Raw genomic sequence first — 15,725 nt, forward strand, 5'->3', positions numbered from 1 at the left:
ACTTCAGCTACATAATTTTGAGGCAATTTGTTAATTTTATCCCTTATCAATGGACATGGGAGAGAATGTCTCGAGTAGGCAACCATAATTACTAGACATGGGTAACACTGACTACATTCTCTTTTGGATAGGGTATCTAGATCAGATGTCCAGGTGAAACTGAATGTAGCATGTCACATACTCTGCTCTCAATATAACAATAAAATGACAAATACCTATGTATTTTGTTGCTCATAAATTATTATTACTGTCTTAGCAGCTGTGACCTGATATGGAGATCAAGTGAAAATTTTTTTTATTACAAAACCATTTGTATGTTTTTGGAGTTCCATTACACGAGGGAAGTACAATTCATATCAAAACTCTACAAAGCAAAGCAAAAATACAGCAATAATGGAATTTTCAGAAATTTTATGTAAACAATACCCCAAAAGTACTCATTTAATAATTTCAAAACACTTAGGTACTCTCACAGTATATAAAGTCTAAAAGCAAGGCTTTGGCACAGGAAGATTAAAAACAAGGCTTTGACACAGGAAAAAATTTACATCTACCTGACCATCAAAGGAATAAGAGAATAAAATTCATTGGTAGAAAAGACCTGGTACACCTTCTCTTCCTCTAGATCAGTTCCTCAATTCCCATGTAAAATCTCGTTAAAAAAAAATATTTACATTGTGGGTAAGCATTACTGATTAATTTCTTGTCTTCAAACACTTACCTGTCAATTACTGGAAAATACTTGCTCCATGAAAATTTTAAAATAATATAAAATCATGTATTTGCTATAGGAGCTAAACAGTTTAATTGCAACTTTAGAAAACTGCACTGCTACCAGGTGGCAAAGACTTCAGTGTTCTCTCAATGGAGAACATGAAGTGGTGAAAAGATTTCAATAACAAAATAAAAGGGTTTGTAATTGACATATGTACAAGACAGGGCAGACAAAAATGTTAAAAAATATGAGCACATTTTTATACTACTTAAAAAAATTCTAAATACCATCAAATACAGATATTAACTGACAATTTTTATTTCTTAATTTTAAAAAATCTTTATATCCACGAAAAAAGTCTTTCTTCACTCACTACATAATTATTTATTATTATATTTCTTTATCATAATTTTTGTATTTTCCAACCTCTTGTTTGGACTGTCCAAATGCAGGAACAGAAAGGGTCTGGGTGCCTTGGGGATGTATTTTGAAAAAGGAAGAGCTATGGCTGGAAAGGAGGATGAATGGCATCCCTTTCCAATTTGATTTCCATTTCCATATGTGTTGAATTTCTAGAAGGCTATGTTGGAGAACCATTTAAAAATTTTTTTTCTAGGGATTCTTATTTACCATATTTTTGTATATACAATACAGTATTGCCAAGCAAGTGCATGGATTGCAATTTTTGCTTGTCATCTTAAGCAATTTTCTCTCTTCTTTCATACTGAGCATGTATGAAGTATGTGTAATTTATATGCAATATAATCTCTCTTTTCTTGAAGCTCAACTAGCTTTTTTCATTTAGAAACTTGAACTAAAGCAAAATACAGGACATATTCTATGTAATGCAGTCTTCCCCAAAGGTGACATCTCTTAGCCTTTATGATAAGCAAGACTGTTCACAAATTACATATATGGATTATGGTATACTGTATGGTCAATATTTTCACATTTTAGGTTCTTTTCTTCATTAATATCCTGCAAATGGATGTTTTGTTGTGAAACTGAGGTGATTGAGCTTAATGTTTTATAAAAAAGACTTGACGTTACTGGCCAGATCAACATTCACAACTGTTTACCAATTCTGTTGCCAAGACGCCTCAGAAACTGTTTTGATATTTATAGCTATCTCAGCTCTGAGAGCTCCCTGTCCTTACCCTGATCAGAATATCATCCTTCATATGCTGTGGGGAGTTTATCAAAACCCCTTTAATGCATATCTCTAATCTCTAGGATCATGGTTGAAATTCCCTACTCAACTTTTACAGTCTTGGGTATTTAAGAGTATAATTGTAATTGAAAATGAAAACAAATAGGATTGTTTGCTGTATGGAATTGAGACAAATACAATGCACAGTTTATATTATTGTAAGTAAAGAAAAATTACTTATCAGAAACTGCAGGTACTATCTTAGGACTTTTAGCAGGAGACAAGACAATTTACAAAGCAAAACTATGTACAGCTTCTCTATGAGAAAGAAAATCAGATTGATTAATGCAGACATCCACAATTAGAGAACTATAATCAATATTAAAAAAAATACTAAGTTAATTTACTAATGTACAGTTATAATGCATTTGGCTACAAATGACATGCAAACATATTAACAACTATAATAGGATATGAAATTTATTTTAAAGGGTAATCATGCACAAAATGGTTAGTACCTTTGCCACCAAGTCTTAGCTAGAGCATTTATCTTCTTTAACATGACACAGCATTCTTCAACTATGGGGCCGATAATTGGCATGCTTGTGAAAATAAAAGAAAAATTGTAGTAAAAAGTCTAGAACATAAAATGAAAATAATTCAGCTCTTTAAAAAGACAACAAATAGGCTGGATAAAACTTTGCTGAGAAAATCTTTATAACAGGGATAAAAGCTTTTGTCAAACTACTGTAATCTTTATGAACATAAATCAAGAAATTTTATTCTTGAACCACAAACTGGCTAAAGAGATTATTTTAAGCAAATCAAAATTGGAGATTAGGTAGCAAATTACATTCAAGTCTCAGGTTATAGGCCATATCATAAAATGAGAACATTTGATTAGTAAAATCATCTTTATATACAATAGAATATTCACATTTCTTACAAAGGAACAAATTTTTGAAGCTAGCTAGCATTCTCTTTAGTTGAAAAAAAAAAGGGGAACATGAAAACATACATTAGTAAATTACATAAAGAAACAAAGTATAACTAACAAGAAAGACACTGGATCTGGGCATCTTTGCCTCTAGAGTGTTGTAAGCGTTGAAAGAATACTCTCCTATTATATAACACATCTTCATTGAGCATAACCACACAAAAGTGTGTATCTGACAAAGTAATTATATACTGGTTACATTTACATTTCATACGTGCCAAGGGTCTGCCAGCAGCAAGAATTCAGGTGGCAGCATGCTTGTAAATATGTACTAATAGTATCCTAAAACTGTAAGCACAAAAAAAAGTTGTTGTACTTGCTTCAATCATTCACCATTCCATTCAGGTATACGTATAGTTCAAGTAAAAACTAAAATTCTTAAAAGTACCATATTAGTAGTCGTTTAGCTCTGTTAGTTTTTGCTCTATATGGCCAAACATTGCCCTGATACTTTGTAAACTTTTACGGACAAAACATATGGAGAATTGATAAGATTTTTCATGGAAACTTCAAACACCCAAGGTATTTGTATATCCTGATCACACAAAAAATCTTAATAACTAAAATGAAAAGTTGTCGTTGAATGGGTATTCTGTTCAACATAAAAATATATCATGGCTATTCTTATATCTGAAATGCAGCTGTTCAGTGTTATGAAAGATAAATAATGAGTTATCATTAGATGTACTATTAATTAAAACACTGTTACACATTTCAGCCACGTTTAACAGTCTTTGCAAGAAAACAGGCCTAAATAAAAGGGGAAAAGTGAGGCTTAGATATCTAGTATACTGTATCTTTACAACTAGAGGTACAATGGATCCAGTTTCCACACGATTATAAAAAAAAATGATTAATTTGAATATACATAAACCTAACAGCTTCATATCTGCAATAACACTGATTTAATGTAAATTATATTACTTAATAATGAACCAACTGTCAAAAAACTAAAACAACAAAGCCAACAATTTTATCCAAAGAAACTTAAAGTTTTCTTCATGAATGAGAATATAAGATTTTAATATCCTATATTCAATGCTGCTTTATGGGGGAGGAAGGATGTTCAGTTACTTACAATTATGAGAAGGATGTTAAAGTTACCACTCTTGGTTACTTTACACTAGGTACACTAGGATACCCTCTTATTCAAAGTTAAGGTTAAGTAAAGAAGGGCAAAGGGCCTTCCTCTTCAGCCAGGCAGGATCTGATACTGGGGTTAGCTTTGGTTAGATCACCATGCAAGTCTAAGATCAAGGTAGGGGTGGAGTTTTGGATGTAATCTGGTTAGCTTAGTTTAGGATGTATTCTTTTAACATTCAAGCATACTCTGTGGCAAGGTAATCTGTGACAAACTTGATAGGGAAAGGATAATTACCTACCTAGGGGCAAGATGTTAAAATGACAACTTAGTAATAATCAAGGATGTAAGGAAGGATCCCCTTTGTGTGTGTTCTATGCTGATGACTTTGTTGTGATGGCAGAAACTAGAGAGTAGCTAGAGCAAAACCTACATAAGTGGAGACTGAGGTTAAAGGTAAAGGACTGAGGTTGAACTATGACTGAATCTACAACAAAAGGTATGGATGATCAGGAAACCATAATTAAGCTGGGAGAAGTGACTATCAACTGAGTTTTAAGTATCTGAGCTTAATAACAGATACCAAGCGTGATACAGATAACACGTTAACCATCAAATTCAAGCCAGAGGGAATAATAAGTGGAGGGGGTTATCTGGCATATGCTGTGACAAGAGTCCCTGTTAGGTTGAAGGGCAGGATACATAAGGTGTTAGTAAGTCCTGCTGTGCTGTAATAGCTGATATAGACATCAATGAAGAAAATAGTACAAAAATTAGGCATGGCAGAAATGATGCTCATATGAATGAATGGAGTGACAAAAAGAAACAGGATAAGAACAGAATACACCAGGGATCAGCAAAATTTATTGTGTCAAAGACAACCAATGAATCAAGATTAAGATATTTCAGGCACCTGATGAGTAGGGGAGATGATGAGCAACGTGTCGAGGGAGAGATCATGTAACTGAAGGAGAGGAGGTTCTTAGAGAATATGGCTGGATGCCACTTAAAAGGGCATAAGAGACACAAAATAGAAGAAAGTATAACACAAGATAGAAACACCAGGAAGAGCTCATAAGAACAGTAACCTTGAATAGGGATTAAGTCAAGAAGAAGAAGGGGTAAAAATGACTACTTCAGAGGGGGGAGGAAGTAAAGTGACCCAAAATATCTAGCTTTAAAAACCATTCCAAAATTCCAAAGAAAAAAATAATTGGAAATTAAAATTTAGCAATAGCTAGCATGAATTTCAATGGCACCAGCCACTAAATATAATCTCATTCGCTAAGAGCAATTTGAAGATGTAGGGCATGTACGGTGTGGAGACATATCTTATAGCCTTGAAAACAAATGTTAATCTTATGGCTCAAAACACTTATGCTTAGTTAACCCTTACAGTATGGGTTAAATATATATTAAGCACACCCCCAGACAAACTCAGTTAATGGTGATCCAATTTTATGGCGCTTGTCTAGAAAATCGGCAATTTATGGTGCCATAACGAGGCAGAGTTTCGGTTAGTGACACCATAAGGTGCCAATAATAGAGTTATGGTGCCATAACATACCTAAGAGAGGTGCCATTAACTGGTTCTCGGCATCATAAGCGCCATAAATCGCTGAGTTTCGGTTAATGGTGGGGACTCCCAGTAATTTATTTTATTTTGTAAAATTATATAATTATAGCTCACACAATATCATAACAGATAAGAACTAAAATCAGTAATAAATTCTGAGTATATTTGTTGTAAAATATTTACGAGATTTACTGAGATGGGGAGATGCAGTAACTTTTTGTGACGTATGCTTGTTTTTCTAATATTTCTTTGCAAAATTACAATTATGTATATCTGACATACTATCATTAAAGATAAGAACTAAAACCAAAAGCAATCCCTTGGTATATTTATGAGCAAATAAATAAAAAGATGTTAAGGGGTAGAGGGGCAATGCATTACCCCCTTCAAGTCTCAAGGCACACTGATCCCCCTCTGTCCTGTGCTCAGCTTCTACAGCTGCCGTAAGTAATTTATGGACTATTGAAGGGGATAAAAACATATTTTCTGCTGAATTCATCCAAATTGTAAGGCGTGCAATATTAATACTTCTCATATGAGTTAGCCCCATTTATCGCTCAAAACCTGTTATAAATCTTCATATGATCATGCTCGTCCATTAAGGTGGACATTAAGAGTGTGTAAAATGGCTTGGCCCATAATTAGGCATCCTCTAACAACTTGATTTGTTTGAATAAAGTGAAGAAAAGAAGCAAATTATGTGAATTTGTACCAGAGATACTGAGGAACAGTTTTGGGGTAGATTGTAAAGTAGTGTAACCAGACCAAAAGGTCAAAATTCTCCAATTAACCAATTAAAATAATGAAATAGAGAGCCTAATCATTACAATCATGAAGGTAAACATTACAACAAAAGGAATGAGATCACCACTTGAACATGAGTTGGAAAAAAAATTTCATTTACACATTTATTAACCCTTCAACACTGACTGGACGTATTGTACGTCGACTAAAATTGTCTGTCGGGTGCCAAGTGGACGTACGGTACGTCGACTACAACAAGCTTTTTTAAATATTCGTGGAAAAATAGTTATAGACCTAGTTTGCAAAAGATTTTAAATCACGCGCCTTGAGGGATGCTGGGAGTTCACGGATCACGCTGTTGTTTTATTTACAAATGTTACCCAGCCGCGCATGCGTGAATTTCTTTCTTCTCGCACTACAAAGCATCAGCGACGCATAGTCGGAGAGCGATTTCTTGACGCATTCGTGTTTTACAGAACTTTTGCGAGTGACTGCCAAAACCCTTACATTCTAGTAATATTCAATCATTTACCTTCATTTTGCAACAAACGGGAAGTCTCTAGCACAATATTTCGATTTATGGTGAATTTTTAAAAAAACTTTTTCCTTCCCTCTGTGCGCCGTAATTGCTGAAAATCTCAGAATTTCTTTAGTCAACTTGTCGTAATTTTTGTGCCGTTTTCTATTAGGCCTTACATGAAGTGTTATACATGAAAATGTGAGCAATTTCATGTAGAATACAACAAAAAAATAACTCATGGTTGTAGCTTTTATTAGTTTTGAATTATTTTCATATAAATCACGACAAGTGCCAAAATTTAAACCTGCGGTCAACTTTGACTCGACCAAAATGGTAGAAAAATGCAATTGTAAGCTAAAACTCTTACATTCTAGTAACATTCAATCATTTACCTCCATTTTGCAACAAACAGGAAGTCTCTAACACAATATTTCGATTTATGGTGAATTTTTGAAAAAACCTTTTCCTTCCCTCCGCACAGGGTAACTCTGCTGAAAATCTCAGAATTTCTTTAGTCACCTTGCCGTAATTTTTGCACCGTTTTATATTAGGCCTTACATAAAGTGTTATACATGAAAATGTGTGCAATATCATGTAGAATTAAAAAAATAACTCATGGTTGTAGCTTTTATAAGTTTTGAAATATTTTCATATAAATCATGATAGGAAAAATTTGACCTGTCAACTTTAACTCGACCAAAATGGTCAAAAACTGCAATTGTAAGCTAAAACACTTACAGTCTAGTAATATTCAATCAATTATCTTCATTTGGCAACAAACAGGAAGTCTCTAGCACAATATTTTGATTTATGGTGAATTTTAGAAAAAACTTGTTTTTACCTCCGCTCGTTACGAATTCATGCATCATTGTGTGATAATATTTTCTCTGTGTTGCTTTGATAATTTTACAATTTGTTATAAACCAAAATCATTGCAATTTAGTGTACAATACAATAGAAAAAAAAACTCATTAGCTTTAACCGTTTTCCTCAGAGCACGATTTGTATACAATTATATATGAATTTTTTTTCCCGTGCTGTCATATATTCCAATACATATTTATATATTGATACAATTATTGATCTCCTCGTCTACCCAGCATTTAGCTAAATATTTTGATTGCTAGAAAAGCAGCCATTTTCCCTGAATCAGCTGACTTCAAAGGGGAAAACACCAACCAGAGATAGTAATTTCCAGTTCGAGAGGGGGAATAAAGACTCTTGTCATCCTTAGGGACGTATCCCAAAGGGAAGTGTGTAGCTAGCTAGGTACTTATTAGGCATACGTCTAAGCTCCTTAATACTAAACTTCAGGCAATGACATAAAAAAAAGGAGCCAAAAATGAACTCTATCTTGAAAACTAAGCGCGCTGTGATTATTTGAAAAAATTATTTTTTCCGCTTCCGCGCTTACTCCCAGACCGCCCCGGCATACGGGAGACAATTTTCATTATACCGCTTTGGCGTAAGAGGGTTAACTAGGCTAGGCTAGTTTAGACTAGCTTAATCTAGAAACTAAATGACTTAGGGTAAAGCCGTTCAAGAAAGTTTGGGCTATCCATGCTAGGCTACTACCACAACCTTCTAGGCTGAGGTGGTAAAAGTGTTTCGAATGGGTAGCCTAGGCACTAGTCTAGGCTCGGCTGTACTTATAACCTTACTAATTTGTCCAACCTAAGATAGTAAGGGCATGTTCAAGCAACCGGATCATGTTAAGTCATCAACCCACTGTTAGGCTAAGTTGACATGAATGTCGGAACCACCTAACCTATGAGTAAGGCTAAACGGACCCGGCTAAGCTAAGAATTGTACCACTCACGACTAATCTAAGATAGTAAATGCAGGTTCAAAAGCCAAACCGCAACCATTAGTTGGTCCAAGCCAGCACATGCATACCCAACCACTTAGTTCGGACAGTCTAAGCTAAGAACTACTACTCAGATTAACTATGATAGTAACAGTAGACTTGAACTGGCTGGAATAGGCTACGAATATAACCACTTGTTAGGCTAAAAAGTATGACCCAATTATCCTGGCTATAGCATCTTAGGTTACAAGTGCCATACTTAGGCTTGGCTACCTTATGTGACAAAAGGATGACATTCACCTCTTTCTTTCAACTTAAGTTCCCATTTGATTTCATTAAGAAGAATGGTTCTACAGTACTTTCAAGGAACCAAGCTTTCGATTAACTTTAACTACTTGTGTAAGAGTCGAAGTGTTTGGTCAATATTCTTATGGGAAGAAACCAGCTTATATCAACAAGTATATATAAAAAATGGGAATTCTCCTTGCCTGTAAAGGTTTGAAGTTTTCTGGAGTCAACTCAAAGTATGCTACTTCCCACCATTCAGGCTGCATACAGTTACTAAAAGGTATCCATATCCTTCTAGCAATCCGTGCATTTTAGTTGTAAAATGGACTCTACATGACTAGAACAAGGTAATTCATACACTTTCGTATCCTTTTTCAAACCAAACACCATGTCAATCCCCGGGGGAAGAATGCTGGCTCCCCGAAAGGTTATTGAATTGACTAATCAAATCAATCACCACCTCATACGAAGCCAGAAACTCTTGGTCTTCTCTTCCCTCCGGTTCTAACGCACTGTGTTCAGCCACAAGAGACGTTAACTCACTCCTACTCTCTGACAAATGTCCGGGTGCGTCATGGCCGTCCGACCATACGGCCGCGGCACCTTTGATCTTTAATGGCCACTGATGGCTCGATCTCGAATAGTCAGCAGGCTCTGAGAAGGTATCTATTTGCATACATCATGGCCTTCTGACCATACGGCCATGACCATACGGCCATGGCACCTATGATCTTTAATGGCCACTGATGGCTCAATCCTGAATAGTCAGTAGGATTTGAGAAAGTATCTATTAGCATGCGTCATGGTCGTCCAACCATACGGCCTCGGCACCTTTGATCCTTAATGGCTCGATCTTGAAAATATTATAGTCAGTAGGATTTGAGAAGGTATCTGTTTGCAATAGTATATACAAATATGAGAGGTATTTTATCATATTTTATTACTCTGACAGGTAGAGTCCATGGAAAACGTTTGTAAAAGCATCAGAGTGTGTATAAAGTTGAGCCATGGCATTGTAGTCTCTCTTAGACTTTGTAGTCACCACTGGCAACTCCACATCGGCCACTAGCCCAGCGACAGTCGACACTTTTGCTCGTTCGGAGTCTTGTAAATGGCTTCGTCCGATTGCTTAGAGCTTACCAGCCACTGACTTCTTGATTTTCTTACTGATTGGGCTGTGACAGTCCTAGTTCAAAGATGAAGAGGAATTTACTCTTCTCCTCTTGTCCCGAGGATCAGTCACGAAATCCCGTATCCTCCAACACTTGACTGGTACACTCAGTGATGCCATCAAACTTAGCTATGACATCATCTAGAGAAGAAGACGAAGAAGGCGAATCTTGCCTTTTGTTTTTGTCTTACTTAGCCATTTTCACCTCTAGAAGCAGCGAAGTAAATCGAAAATCAGTAGGCTGTGACGTCATAACTACCGCCATTACAAGCGGTCTTGGCTATGACGTCAAAACGCTTGATGGAAGCGTGAGGCTGTTTATGGTACTCTTGCCGCCAAGATCAAGAGACCTAACCTTCTGTGGCATTTCTACTTTACAAGGATGTGACAGTCCTGGCTCAAAGATGAAGAAATTATTCTTCTCCTCTTGGCACGAGGATCAGTCACAAAGTCCCTGATTCTAGCCTTTTCCAACTCTTCACAGCAGCCACACTAACTTTCCATCATTCACTTGTTTGACAATTACAACTACTTCTTGAGCTTTCAAATAATATGGATGTAACAATCCTGGCTCGAAGACAGAGAAGAAACTTCTCCTCTTGGCTCGAGGATCACCTACGAAGTCCTTATTATTTCCAGGATTGGCAGGAGAACGGACTGGCATCAAAGCCAGTCACCTAAGCTTGACGCCTTAGCGGAAGGATACAGAGGAAAGACTTGTCTTTTCCATTATATGACTTATATCTCCTAAAGCTTGTAAATTCCCCCGAAAACAATGTGCATTAAAAACCTCCCATCCGAAAGCATAGTTGTACAGTACTCTTGTACCTCAAAATGAAAATGGCAGCATGCCTTCGTGTAGGCTGCAGCTGTGAAGAGACGTCATGGCGGTCGCCATGTTTATGACGTCACTGAGCAACTCTAATGCGAAGCCAGCACCCTACCAGAAGTGCAAAGCTGTTGATGTTATTCTCGTAGTCATAGCAACCCGACATTAAAGGCTGCCTTGTTGCCCTATCTGCTTCTTTATAGATGGCGACGCATCTGACCGCCATCCAGTGCATGTCAGGATAAAAGGGACATCCATCATGTGGGATCCTGGATGGCAACACTACGTTAAACATCAAACCAACTGTCCTTTTGGGTTGGTTCTCCTGTTAAGCCTAACGCCGACCGCACACCTGCATCCTCTCTACCCACGTATCTGGAACGAAAACAAGATCGCGATGCACGCCTCTTGCCGCAAGGAAAGGAGCACAATTAGTCATAATTACTTCCCAAAGGACATCCAGATGCATCAAAGCTGTGGATTACAGGCAATCCATACGAATATGCGATATTCCCAAGCACAGGTAACGAATTAACTGTACCTTAAGAGTTTCTTCCCCTACGACTTACTACACGCAAAGTACTTCCTTCGACGGTTTCCATCGACGCCGAAACCGTCGAAGGAAATAACAGGGCGTATAACTGCTTCTTGTGATATCCAGGAAGTCTCGCAGTATGAGAAAGCTTCATATTCACATACCCGGGAATTCCAAACAACAAATTAAAAACAACAGGGGGGGCAAACTAAACTGGCTTTAAAAGGACAGAGTAAACCATGTCCTCACTTAAAGGCGGTAAGAAGATAACTGACGGGGTCACGAGTTAATGAGGGCATGTGGGTATGTGGGTGGCCCCACATGCCTCGTGACCAGTACAGATGCCAATAGTCCCTTGCGTACACAATTATTTTAAACTTTACCAGTTTCCAGCTGGCGCTGAGTATTCATCCTAATGTTAAGACCGAAGGTTTGTTTTGTATATGAACAACTGGGATTTTTTCCAGATTTGCTGAGTCACGTGTCCAAGTCTTCGCGCCCGCAAGTGCTGCATTACTGCAAGATAATATGAATAATTTTGAAAGCCAGCATTTACGTGAATCTCATTTTAGCCAGCTATCCCCTTGTGAGAGATAATATTGGTCCCCAAGAGCGGATAAGCTGCATTTACTCTTTCTCCAGGCCATTTCAACAGCCTCTTGTAAATAAATGTATGTAAAGTAATTAGCTGAGTTTTCTGGCGACCTTTTTCCCTAAAAATAATAAAATCAAAACCCCCTTTTTTAAGGTAAGTTAAAATCCAGTTACCTTGAATTTCCATATCATATTTTCCCTTTACGTATTCGGTACAAACAAGGCCCCGATATGTAAAAATATGATAATGAAATATTTTTTCATTTCTGATGGTTGCATACTAAACTTCAGGCAATGACAAAAAAAAAGAGCCAACCATGAACTCTTAATCTTAAAAACTAAGTGTGCTGTGATTTAAAAAAAAAACTTTTTTTCCGCTTTGGCGCTAACTCCTGAATGCCGCCGGCATACAACAGACACTTTTGTAAATAGAGGCTTGGCGGTTAAGGGTTAATTATAAAACATGAATAATCAATCCTAAAATCCTAAAACTAGCCACTTACCTATATTAACCTACCTAACTGCATGACTAATAAATTTCTTGCAGTTTGTTCATGCTCACCTTGTAATAGAATTCCAAAGACCTCCTGACTCCTCATTATCATCTACCAACAATTCCATGTTTTGTTTCCCTGGTTGTTTTGCAACTCGTATTTTAACAACTTGTGACCGAAAACTGCTCATTATGATCTCTACATCTGCAGAGCCTGCTGGGGTGTCAGTTCCTTCATGACTGAAAATACAGAAAAAAAATATTCACATGAAGTTTATGCTATTCTGTGCATACAAGCTTTGTTATAGCAATATTTTATATCAGGACATACAGTGAGAGAACTGGCAAAATATAAAATTAATTTTAAACTATGTCATTAGAAGTAGAGAGCACTGTCAATGGGAAAGGATAAATTTTCGGTTGATCACTACCTTTAAGATTATGAATTCTGATATTTTAGCACAAAAAAGGGGGAGAGTGTTTAGGTCTTGTTAACACAAATTATACTGTGTATAAACTTTATTAACTAACAGTTACTGTGCAGCTTGTCATCAGTATCATTTCTATCTCAGGTTTTTCCTTTAAAGGCATCAAAAAATGAAAAGAGGTCTCCCAACAGTCTCCTGTCTTGTTACATTTTGCCAATATTCCCTTGTGGACTTTCTGCTTATATTTCCATCTGGACTGGATCTTCACCTATGCCTTTTGGCATGATTTCTTGGGCTTATCTATTGGTCTTCATCCTGCTATTTCCAAATCTACTATTTTTCTGACTGAATGATTATTACCAGAGCTCGACTTAAAATATTCAAATCTCCAATGTTTAACCCAAAAGGGTTTGTCTTTACTGAACAATTTTTTTGGTAAATTTCAGTTCTTTTAAAAGTTTGGATGATGGAAGATTCAGATAAAATTCCCTAATTGATTTGTTTCCAAGGCTTGACATTCACTGTGGGTTGAAGATATGCTTTGACAAATAATTTACACCTGAAGCAACAAATATGAAAATAATACAATTTGAAATTTACTATGAGTAAATTTTTCTTACAGATCTTATGATTTCAAATATGGTTATGAGTAAAAGGAAATAATCTATGTCCACAGAAAATGTAATAGAATACAAACAGCATGATTGCTATTTGTATGGCTGATGTTTACCTTGACCATTTTTGCACATTTCTAGACTCACAAGGTTTGCAAGAAAGAGTTATTTTTACAAAGTAAGTGAAAATATAGGCAAGGTAGAGTTAAATAAGGTGGACAGCTGAGCAGGAAGAGAATCAACGGGACACAGCAATGAGCCTTTAGGACCATCTAGTGTTCTATGCAAGGCATAGCATGCTATCCTTCTACAAAGATTTATAGTAGATGAAGAGAATGGCTGCATGCCTGCTGTACTAATTAATAAATAGCTTCAATTTTGCTGACAAAAAATAAAGGTATTCTTTAAGATTCATAAAAAATTACTCTTACATTCATGACCATATCATTTTTTTATTAATGCCAAAAAATAAAATCACACATGCATTAGACAAATTGATTACTACTCACAAACAGAATAAATGTAAAAAAATTCTATACCTGGCTATAGTGTAAATATCAGCAGAGCGACCTTGTCGTAATCTTAGCAACCAAGCCCCTGGGTTGGCTTTCAGTTGGAAATAGCCTAAATTGGCCATGACAATTGTGTCAACCTAGAGGAAAAGAACTCTTGTACTCAAGACAATTACATATAAGAAAAATTACATAAGTATTGTTATAAATGAATTACAGTATTATCAAGCAACTACTTACATCACTCATATAGGAAAAACTTAAGGGTGGCTTCTCTTCACAAAATTTCAAAAATACTACTAAAAAGAATAAATATTGGTAAAAATGCAGTTTTTATGAAAATGCTACTCATTTCCATTTCATGAATTTACTCTTTTTCATCTTGAATAGGAGGACAATTTCAAAACCTATGGTGATGAGAAACCTTTCCAAAGTCTAAGTGAATGGCAATCTTTTGAAGTCTATGGGTATGGCAGAATCATTTTGAAGTCCAAGCAAATAGGCACTAATTATAAAATCTATATATGTAAAAGAACAAACTATTTTCAGCTTTAGATGTATTATCATTATTATTATGTATTATTTCTATTATTGCAGACTATAAACACTTTTATATGGAACTTCATTGCTAAAAAAACTGAGAATTGCACAAAAGTTCTAGAGTGCAGCAATCACTTCACTGAACTTCTGTTTAACAAAGAAATGAAAGAAAAAAGCTTATGCTAGATGGTCAAGGATAATGGTCTGAATTAGAAATAATACCATAGTTAGGAAAAAATAAAGTCTTGCTTAAGTGTCAAAGACCTCAAGATGCTGACATTTAGAAAGATCTTGCTCATATTTTATAAAAAAAAAAAATCCCAAGCATGTGGTACTGATATAATTTCTACACATAAAGGAATCCTTATGAACAATACCTACTTATCTGGCAAAGGAATCCTTATGAACAATACCTACTTATCTGGCAGCTTTAGACAATAAATTTGAACAACTGATAGTAAGTGCAGTCAAATAATCAAATTTATCAAGACCTATGATGTGCAAATCGTGGGATGGGAAGAATAAAGATTCATTAAGATCTCTGCATTACATATCCATTAAAATTAGCAGCAAATTCAATTTTCAAATGAGATCAAGCTTGTAGACTCAAAAACCAAGATATGATGTTTGCTTAGCCTCCGGGTAAATCAAGTCCAGAAAGTAATGAAACAATTCTGAAACAGTCAACATTTATATTCTTTGTCAAGGCTGTCTTGAGGGGGCAATTAAATACCTAGTTGTTTCCTGTATGCACACCAAGTGTCAAAGCAATACTTTTATGCCTTCATAATCCATTGAAATTTGATGTATTTAAACTTATGTAGATATAAAAATTAATTTTCATTAAATTTATGATTGTGACTAAATATTATGTTAAAAATTAAACATCCCATTGGATAAAGAAAATGAGTAAAAGAATAAGTAAAACATGGCATATTTATAATAAAATAAATTTTTGTATATACTTGCCAAGTAATTATATAACTATTAGTTTCTAATCTATGACAGTTTGAAATTTGAAAATTTTGGAAATAGCAGTAGTGCTCTTTTGTTTTGACTGTAGGTAAATAGCCCTGCCCACTTTCAGGGAAGAACAGGTACAACATAGCTAAAGGGATCAATTCGTTTGTG

General features: G+C 35.7%; 1 protein-coding gene across 2 annotated transcripts in view; it reads right to left on the minus strand.

The window, feature by feature from the left end:
* Nucleotides 1-15,725, minus strand: part of LOC135215482 (UDP-glucose:glycoprotein glucosyltransferase 1-like) — a 267,287-nt gene that overhangs the window by 74,733 nt on the left and 176,829 nt on the right. Inside the window, exons 19-21 of one of the 2 annotated variants that reach the window (XM_064250238.1) lie at nucleotides 14,082-14,194; nucleotides 12,570-12,740; nucleotides 2,384-2,467 (exon numbers count right to left, since the gene is read on the minus strand). In XM_064250238.1, coding sequence (XP_064106308.1) covers nucleotides 2,384-2,467; nucleotides 12,570-12,740; nucleotides 14,082-14,194 — 368 coding nt within the window. The remainder of the gene's footprint in view (nucleotides 1-2,383; nucleotides 2,468-12,569; nucleotides 12,741-14,081; nucleotides 14,195-15,725) is intronic. The other variant, XM_064250239.1, reaches the window with a different exon arrangement.

This window comes from Macrobrachium nipponense, chromosome 5 (genome assembly GCF_015104395.2).
Source record: "Macrobrachium nipponense isolate FS-2020 chromosome 5, ASM1510439v2, whole genome shotgun sequence".
NCBI classification, from domain to species: domain Eukaryota; kingdom Metazoa; phylum Arthropoda; class Malacostraca; order Decapoda; family Palaemonidae; genus Macrobrachium; species Macrobrachium nipponense.